Genomic DNA, 10,523 nt, shown 5'->3' with positions numbered 1-10,523 from the left:
AGTACTTTTTTAAAAGGTTTAGAACGGCATTTCAGAAATAAGGTGAATTATATAGCCTTACGAATTGTTTAGAAAAAGTGGTGGATAAAAATCTACTAAAATGAATTTATAAAACCAAGAATCACAATTAATAAACTACCACTTGAAAATATTTATTCACTGTCCGTATAAGTTGGCATCGCTGTGTAAATAAATAAAACTATTTTTGAGTGTTCTATATTGCATTATTTTCTTCAAATCATTTTAGCAACGATAATAATATAAAAATATTAAAAATTTACTCGAATTATGTGTTTCTAATATCCTTGGCACCGGTGACCCCCATGGCGTTCAACGTGCTAAAAATATACCGTTTCTAACCCATTCAGCAAATTGACTCACTTATCAAAATGAACATAAATAAACTAAATACATTTAGTATTCACGAAACTTCATTTTAAGCGTAAGAATGACGTTGCTTTTCTAGCGATCGCAAATATTATACTAGTGAATAACAAAAAGAACGAACAAACGAAATATGCGAACAATACTTTCCACGCCGGATGTGTGTCGATGTAATTTCTTTTATTTCCCTCTAGATAAAAACAGTTTTTTTTAGTTGGAAATGCCCCGCGTATCCTCCGGATTTCGTAACTATCTTCCTTAAATCTTGTTCTGAATCTCGATGCTGATAGCTGCTGAAACGTTTAACATCCGTTCGTATAATGACTAATGCGTTAATTGTTTAGTGGCAATCTTTTATCTCTATAATTTGTGGAGGAGTTACTATGTATAATTTTTGTTCTAGTTAAAATGAGGGTAAGTGTACATGTTACGTTTTTTTTTTCTATTTAAAGTGGAGTTTCCGCTGACCTTGAAAAATTTTAGTAGTGGTGGAAAATTTTGGAAAACAAATTTTAGTGGTTGTTACACAGAAATTAAATTATCGGCAATTGTTTAATTTTTGTTATCACTTTTTAAAATTTACAAAGCCCGCAAAAACCCTGACTGTATTACCACCGTAAACTTTATACTGAAACAATTGACGGTATGTTACGTCCACCTAAAAATGTAAAAAGTGGTAGAAACTTAATTCATTTTTATTTATTTTCTATATTATTGTCCATTGTACCACCGTGTATTACTAGTGATATACATTTAATTTCCCTACGAATTATCCTTAATAATAAATTGAAAAAAGTACCTCATAAAGTGCTGCTAATTTTGACCTTGTTTAATCTATATTTGATTTTTATGGTTTATCACTTTTTGCAAATTTAGACACATGTATCATTCACTTTTTGTCCACTTTAGTTTTTTTTATTATACCGTAGTTATAGTCCGATTTGGTTTTCTTACTTGTCTTCATAGCTACCAACTTGCACGGTGGTTGAAAAATAATTTTCTTAGTGGTAGAAACATTAGCGTTTGTAAACATTGAAGTTTAAAGTTCCAAACAAAAAAAAAGTTTAACTACCACGACGAATCAATAATTTAAAAAATATGTAAATAAGATCTATTTGTAGTAACATTAAATTCACTGCCCTTTAAATAGTTTCAATTTTAGAAAATTCTTCCAAACTTAATTTTTGTTTGACTGTTAAATCTTTTTCAACGACCTCACAAGTTGACAGGTATGTATATTGATTGTCTCATTAAGATTTTAAAATTTATACTGTAATGGTTGTCTAACATTATATGTTTTTCTACATTGATTTTCTGTTTAAAATGTTTACTGGTATTGGAAACTCAATACTGAAACGAATATCAGAAATTTGGCTTTATTTTTAATTTTGAAGCGTAACTATTGACCGATTTGATTTTTTTTTAGTTGTTCCAAATTGATTGTCTCCCATTTTATTTATAGCAATACAGTTGTCATTTTATATTCTTTTCGTATAGTAAAAATTAAAGTATTTTTGTACGTTTTAATGTTTAAAGTGTTTACTGATATTGAAAACTCAATACTAAAACGAAAGTCTGATTTGACTTTATTTTTATTTACCTTTTTAATTTCAAAGCGTAACTATTGTCCGATTTGATTTTTTTTTGTGTTGTTCCGTATTGATTTTCTCCCATTTTATTTACAGCATAAGAGTTGTCACTTTATATTCTTTTTGTTCCATAAAAATTCGAGTATTTTTGTCAGGTTTTACGTTTTAAAAGTGTTAAGTGATATAGGAAACTCAATACTAAAACGAATGTACGATTTGACATTAATTTTATTTATTTTTAATTTTGAAGAGTAACTATTGTCCGATTTGATTTCTTTTTAGTTGTTCCGAATTGATTGTCTCCCATTTTATTTTCAGCATAACAGTTGTCACTTTATATTCTATTCGTTCCATAAAAATTCGAGTATTTTTGTCAGGTTTTACGTTTTAAAAGTGTTAAGTGATATAGGAAACTCAATACTAAAACGAATGTACGATTTGACTTTATTTTTTATTTATTTTTAATTTTGAAGCGTAACCATTGTCCGATTTGATTTTTTTTAAAGTTGTTCCGAATTGATTGTCTCCCATTTTATTAACAGCATAAGAGTTGTCACTTTATTTTATTTTCGTGTCGTAAAAATTAAAATATGTCTGTCACGTTTTACGTTTTAAAAGTGTTTAGTGATATAGGAAACTCAATACTAAAACTAATGTCCAATTTGACTTTATTTTTAATTTTTAAGCGTATTTATTGTCCGATTTGATTTTTTTCAGTTGTTCCGAATTGATTGTCTCCCATTTTATTTGTAGCATAAGAGTTGTCACTTTATATTCTTTTCGTATTGTAAAAATTCGAGTATTTTTGTCGTGTTTTACGTTTTAAAAGTGTTTAGTAATATAGGAAACTCAATACTAAAACTAATGTCCGATTTGACTTTATTTTTAATTTTGAAGCGTAACTATTGTCCGATTTGATTTTTTTTTGTGTTGTTCCGTATTGATTGTCCCCCATTTTATTTATAGCATAATAGCTATCCAACGTTTTATACTTTTCATTCTACTTAAAATTAATAAGTATACTGACTAAACTTATTCTGGATTAAAGTTCTGTTTATTAGTATTGCAAGCTCTATACCAAAATGATAACCCGTTTGAATTCGTTTTATTTGTACTGTATTTGTTGTTCCCTTTATTTCTTTATTGTTTTCATTTATTCCGTAAAGGTTGATTAAATTTAAATGTTTTTCATTAAAAAAAAATAGACTAAAAGGCGAGTTATGCCTTTTCTTTATAAAGTGTTTATTTATTAATATTGTTAACTTTATACTATACTGAAACGAATGACAGATTTATTTTTTACTGTGCCGTAATAATTTTAATTCATCTCATCGTTTGTTTAATTTTTCTTAAAAATATTTATATTACTAGTGGGCTGCGCCCCGTGATCGCTATCGCTCTCCAACCCCCAAAAATTGCTACGCAATCTTATATGGTTTGCTTCGCTCACTACTAACTTAGGTACATTGCAAATGCACAAAATTCTAAGAATTCAAAACAATCATTCAAATCCATATAACAACTTTTTTTTAAAGAAAAATTACATCTTTTTAGTAAATACTAAGTCATTAAAATAAATTTGAATTCAAATAAATGACATGTAGTTCATTAAACCTATTAGAAATGTGCTATAGTATAAAATCTTAAGATAAAATTTCTAAAACTGATATCTCTTTGAAAAGGTTAAAATTTTGGCTATAATTAAGTCTATTAAAAATTCAAATAAGTGAATTGCAATGGAAAAACCTGCATAAACAAATAAATTCTAGTAAAGCAAATAAATTCGTGATATAAATCAAAAATCATCAAATAAATTCGTAATATATAAATTCGAGTAAAAAAGCGCTTTCGACAAAATACTAAAATAGAGATCTATCGACAAAGACTACTCACTTCTGCCTAGCTTATGCTCTCTCTTGTTATTTCAGATTCCGTTTTTAAAAGCGCTATATGTTGAGCCATCTCAGCTAGATTTGGCATGTGACATTTTTAGCGGCAATCATTGGTCGATTTTCTAGCGTTGCCATTCGGGGAATTGTAATGAGGCTCTTTTTTGTTGCCGTGTAAGAGAAATATATATATAGATGTAAGAGAAATATATATATATATATAGATTAGATCAGAAACACATCATTAAAAGGCAGAATGCTTTGGTGTTTTCAAAACGTAAACAAACAAAAAAACAAACTTTGCCACCGGCGGAAAAGAAATACAGCCAAAATTTGGGAGCCACGTAATAGAATTATATATATTAGATATTGATTATTTAATTTCTTATACTTTCCGATCTACTTGAAAATAGAGTAGATACCTATGTTTGTTTTTTTCTCTTTTTTTGTAAAAAATGCTATTTGCAGTTAATCTAAACATTCATCTTAAACTTTATATCGTTATATAATCCGATTAGACTTTTTTTTTTCATTTGGGATTTTTTATGTGGTCAGGATAGATTGTCAAAGTGGTTTTCTTTTTTCGTTTTAATTTATGCTGTTGTGATTATCGAACTTTATTTGTTTTCGTTTGACCTATAATTAGATTGAATAATATTCTATCTATTTAAAGTGCTGTCTGTTTACTCGTACCAGAATCTCTAGAAGGTGGTCTGATATGTCTTTTTTCGTATTTCTACCCTAATTGTTGTTCAACAAGGATTTTTTTAAATTCCGCCATAATAACTGTGACAATCGTTTCTTTTTTGTTTATATTTTATGTATTGTACAAGTTGTGCTCTTTTTCTTACTTGTACCGGAAATATTGTCCGCTGTAGGAACATTTTGTACTTTGCTATTAATTAAAAAACACAGACATAATGATTATATTATATAAATGATTTTCTACTAACATATTATTATAAATTTTCTTCTAATTTATTCTAATATTTCTTCTAAATATTAATTACAAAGAAAGAAAAAGAAGAATTAAATTATGTCTATTTCATTGACTTTAAAAATTCTAGTTTTCATACCTGTCAGATGATATTATATATTAATTAATAATTCGACTAATTTAAATAAATTAGTTAAAAATAGATTTTCTTCACATATTCTTAACAAGTATTAGCTTTTGGAGCCCGCTCCAAACTGTTCTGACGTTGACGTTCGAAAATAAACTGAGGAGTTTAATCGGTTTTCAACTAAAAGAGAAGAGTATAGCTGTTCTTTCCTTTTTTTCTATTATAAACAAATCGATTTGAGTAGAATTCAAATGCTTTGAAAACAAACTTTTCATTTTAATACAAAATATTTTCCAAAGCTGCACCGACAATATTCTTTTTTACGAATTTTTCACAAAAGAAAAATTTATATAAAATATACGTTTAGAAACTCAGAATTCGATTGGTGGATCTAAAGTAGAACGACCCGCCGGCCGAAGACTCCCCGTGTAGTAAATGGTGACTGATGCGCAAGTTAAATCTGTCGAGTCTCTAAGTCCTCCATGTTCCCATAACAAATCAATACCTCCGGATATGAGATCGCTCGTTCTCTGATTCATGTCAAAATTACAATCTGTGGATGAATGTATGAATGGGTCCGCCCTATAAAACGAGCTGTGACGTGTGTGTGACTGACGACGAATTCTTGGCCACAGGATGGCTCCACTGAAAAATCAAGAAACGCACAATTTGCCTTAAATTTTCTCGGTTTCACTAAGCAGGCTTGCCCGTGTGGCAAGTGAAATTAGAAACAACAACAAAGTAGAACGATCAAACTGCATTCAGGAGAAACGTTCTCTATATTTATAAAATTCGTGAATTATATTTTACTTCAGGATTATATTTTTTTATTGTAGCGTAATTTTCGGAAAGAAATATTTAAAATATTGATATAAGAATTTTTATTAAATAAGAACTAATGACGACACTGGAAAATTATGAATTGAATAAATCGAAAAATCAACTGTTAAACGATGAACAACCGTTTACTGTAAATGTTGAATTTCTCTTAACTGGAAAGAAATTTGGTGCGAACAGAAATTTACGGAACGGAAATGTGTTCCTATTTGAAATAAGGCATCTGACGTAATAGATTTCTTTCCATGCATTTGAATTCGTTTTTTTTTTCTTTTTCTTTTCCTAACTCAAATATTATATTGTGAACTCTAATGTGGATATTTTTCTAAAATATGTGAGGAATCACATCGACATAAGGGATCATTTCATCATATTAAAAGTTTCTTATTAGACAATAATTTTTTTAAAAAAAAATCGAGGATGTTGTTAACAAAATACCTTATATAAGCAGCAAACTTTCTGTAATAATTTTTAAAATAGAATACAAAGCATCAAGATAAAAATTGAATAGTGCCGGAACACGCTTTTGATTATAAGGGATTTCACTTTTTGTTAAGCTGAATATTTTAGCTTTTTTAATAAAGATGTTGTTTCGCTTACGGCATGCTTATCAAAGCGACAATTGGATACTTGCAAACGACGTCAAGCGTTGGTCAACCAATCATGTTCGACATACCCGGCATGGCGATTGGTATTGCCATAAATTGCAATTGCCATAAATTTTGAAGAGATACAATAATATGAAGAAAAATATATTTCATGTTAAAGATTGTGCGTAATGTTTCATTCTTAAATTTAAACTGTTATTAAAATGCTAAATTTCTTAATTTCTTTTTAATTATTTGATTTTTCATATAAAATGATTTTGATCCCAAACACATGAAACAAACACAAACCATATATATATATATATATATATATATATATATATATATATATATATATATATATATATATATATATATATATATATATATATATATATATATATATATATATATATGCAAGTTTTTTAAACGACAGTTAATTTAAGCCCAGGCAAATATTTTACTGTATATAGTTAGATAAACAGTTTTGATCAAGGAGGTAAACTTGATGGAGTAATCGAATTTTTCACGCTAGAAAGAACTTGTACTTCTGATTTCTAAATTGTTTACTTTATTGCTGTTCTTATACTGAAATTGATTTCTTTTTTTTCTAGTTTGATTTTGACAAGAGAAAAATTTCATATCATAGATGAAACATCACATTTTGATTTTTATCATCTAAAATTCAGAACAAGATTGTTATTTTCAAAATGGAGCTATATTTTTATATTATTGCATTTACACAAGTGATGAGATCTTACGGAAATCCACTTCTTACTATTTCCAATTCTTCAATGGAACAAACTCAGCCAATTTTCAGTTACGAAAATACTGCCACATCTAATTTAGATTCTAAGTATGCACATCCTTCTTCACCCAATTTAGATTCTGATCGCACAAATTCTTCTACATCCGATTCAGATTCAAAGGAGGCAATAATTTTTACATCTAATTTAGTTTCCAATTCCGCAAATACTTCGACATCTAATACATCTGCCAAGTATATTGCACCTGCATCTAATCTAGATTCCCAAAAGCATTGTGCTAGAGTGATTCTTGACATTAGAAACGTCGAATTCTTGGCAAACGGCAACATGTTCATTCCTTCTTACAATACTACTATCCATCCTTCCAAAATGCATATCATTCAAAATGATAGAAGGATATGTTTTTATCCCACTGAACAATTGAAGAAGGAACTTTTTAAACATTGTGGGACATTCGAATACAATGCTGATGAGTTTAAACATCTTCCGAATGGTTCTGTCATTCTTTTTGACGTTTTACTCGAAGATGAAATATACGAGGTCAACAAAGCGGGAAAACTAGTTCTGTGCTCCATGGATTATTCTGATATAGATGAAGACGAGTTCAACAATCTTTTACCTAAACCTATGGATGATACCAACAAAGCTGCTATGTACATAGGCAATATCGGAAGTGCTATTTCGATACTTGCATTGCTGATACATGTTGTAACTTTTTGCCTGGTACCATCGTTAAGAAACTTACCTGGATATAATCTGGCATCTCTAGGTGTTGCTTTCTTAATGGCATATTCTTTTACCTTAATAGGACAAATACCACAAGTGCTTGGAAAGTCTTGCATCTTGGCTGCAATATTGCAGCAATATTTCTTTCTTGTAGCCTTCTTTTGGATGAATGTCATGGCTTTTGATGTGTGGAAGACACTAAGAATGGCAACTGAGAGGTTAATGGTTAGTACTCAAAGTGCACGACGTCGCCAGTTTCTTTGGTATTCCTCTTACGCCTGGTTGGTGCCCTTGTGCATCGTCTCAGTATGTGTTGGCTTGGACAACTCTAAAAATGTATCAGAAACGATCAAACCGCTATATGGAAAGAACGGTTTGTGCTGGTTCACGAACGATGTCGCCAAAGGAATCTTTTTTTCACTTCCCGCATTTGTTCTATTTTTGAGCAATGCTGTTTTCTTTGTTTTGAGTGCTTTTATACTAAAAAATAATACAATGAAACAAAATGTGGAAAGCGACCAACGCCAAACGGCACAACTGAACCTTGTATTGTATATACGATTGGCTGTAATGATGGGTATTACATGGCTCATAGGCGCTATTGGCATTATTTTTTCATATAGTGAAGCTGAATGGCTGCGAGTAGCAAAGCTGGACACCGTTGTATGGTTTCTGTTCGATATACTCAATTCATTGCAAGGTCTTTTTGTATTTTTGCTTTTCACGTGCTCCAAAAAAGTGTTCAAGCATATTCAAGACCGAATGAGCATGAGCACTCTGAAGACTGAAATTGAGAAATATATGTTAGGTGATTCAACTAAATGCATACAAGATTCAACTAAGTTCGAATCAAAATAACTACTAAATTTATAAAAAATATAGTTATCATATAATTGACAAGTTTAGAGGAAATATTTTACGATCATTAAATTTGAAAAACTAATTATACAAATAACAAACTAAAAGTTATAGTTAGCAATAATGATTACAATCATATTCTAATATAGAGAGTGCACATAAAATAACGTGAGATGTTAAGACATCTGTAACAAGTAAAATACTGGGTTGAAATTTGCAACAGAGTATGTGTTTGGTGGTAAAAAAATGGTGCTAAAAATCACGGATCAGGGGAAAATGGGCACTTTAAGCATTAATATACAACTATAACAGCATGAGAATACCGCTACTACAGTTATAAATAATACTGAATGCGACGTTTTATTAACATATTATTATTGTTTCATTTGATAAAGATGTCAATAGTATTCATATTACACAGATCAACAATGCCAAATTTTCTTTTATTGGTGACTTTGTTCCTAAATTATTATTTAAAGACCAGCGGCATATTCTGATGAGCTTATATGCCATTTCTTTGTAATTTTGACACTTAAATATTACTTTCGTCATTGCGGAGGATGCCGGAAGTGTTGCTCATTTAATGCTGACCAGTGGGCATTCGTGAACCTGAGTCCCGGCGGCAAGCAATATTGACCACGCCACACTACCACAGATACCCGTTAATAGGGTGGGCTACACCCACACATTGCGCAATAGAGGATAAACACAGTGAGTCACATCCATGCCCAGAACGAGACTCGAACCCGTGACTATTAGCTTTCTAGTCAGGCCCTTTGACCGGTAATTCTGAACAGTATTCGTTGCTATTGTGCTTAAAGCCCATCTCGCATATTTATGAGCAACCTGATCAAAAAAATATGCAAATAAATAAAACAAAAAGCAAACATTAAATAGTTAACGTAAAAACAAACTATAACTATTTTGTAAAGTGATGGTTAGGATTGTGGCTAATTTACTGCGCAACTACTAGTGGGCTAATTTACTGCGCAAATATAACTTAATTCAGAGAAAACTTGAGAAATGATTTTCAATGTTAATTTTAAATATTGAAATTGATTCTAACTTCACAATATGCTTATTTATATTTTATTGAAATCCTACAATGAATTGTATATTTGAATTGTAAATATTTTGTAAATTGGTTGTAAATAATATTAAGAATTATGTAAATAAATATTAATCGAAACAATACTATGGAATGCTACTTATTCATAATTATTAAATAACAAACTGGTTTTAGAAATACACTGAAACTGATAAACATTTATTAACTTTAACTAAATTTGTTTTCGTATCACTTTGTGAAAGGAAATTATTATTGGAGTTAAAACTTAAACTCTTTATGACTAGCCACGGTGCTAAAATTTCAGCTGGAGCTCTTTGCTTTTTATCTAAGATCACAATTTATCGCCGGTGAAAATTTGATAACTTTATTAAACACAATATTAAAACGAACAATTTTCGAAAACAGTTTTTAAAAACTATGTTTTTAAAGAAGATAAAAATTTTGAAAATGATTTTTATTTTGTTACAACTAGGTCGGAAAATATTGATTTTTAGTTTAGGTGTTGTTACTATTAGGTGTGGTTTTTTTTAATATGAATAAGTTAAATAAAATTGTAATCAACATTTCTCTTCTAAATTAATTGAAAAAAATCCACTTAAAAAGCAGGAATATAAGATTTTGATATTAAAGCTGAAAAGCTTTATATTACGGATAAAAAGTTTAACCTAACACTATTCTGTAAAATTGGAAACGTTTGCGACTGGCCTATGGCCAATAGTGTCATTTGTAGTAGCGACCACTCTTTCAAAATTA

General features: G+C 29.6%; 1 protein-coding gene across 1 annotated transcript; it reads left to right on the top strand.

Moving 5' to 3' along the window:
* The first annotated feature begins 526 nt into the window (after positions 1 to 526).
* LOC122268347 (putative G protein-coupled receptor Mth-like 10) lies at positions 527 to 9,893 on the top strand. The gene is made up of 2 exons (XM_043044224.3): positions 527 to 798; positions 6,965 to 9,893. Exon 2 carries the CDS (start codon positions 7,061 to 7,063, stop codon positions 8,699 to 8,701), a length of 1,641 nt encoding a protein of 546 aa, XP_042900158.2. The 5' UTR covers positions 527 to 798; positions 6,965 to 7,060; the 3' UTR covers positions 8,702 to 9,893.
* The last annotated feature ends 630 nt before the right edge of the window (positions 9,894 to 10,523 follow it).

Source organism: Parasteatoda tepidariorum, chromosome 5 (assembly GCF_982258835.1).
Source record: "Parasteatoda tepidariorum strain Cologne lab strain chromosome 5, Ptep-v5.0, whole genome shotgun sequence".
In the NCBI taxonomy this organism is placed as follows: Eukaryota; Metazoa; Arthropoda; class Arachnida; order Araneae; family Theridiidae; genus Parasteatoda; species Parasteatoda tepidariorum.
Note: the sequence above shows the minus strand (reverse complement) of the source record. Positions and strands in the feature narration are given on the sequence as shown.

Coding starts and splice junctions, on each gene's coding strand:
- LOC122268347 (XM_043044224.3), top strand. CDS start 7,061: ATGGAGCTATATTTTTATATTATTGCATTTACACAAGTGATGAGATCT.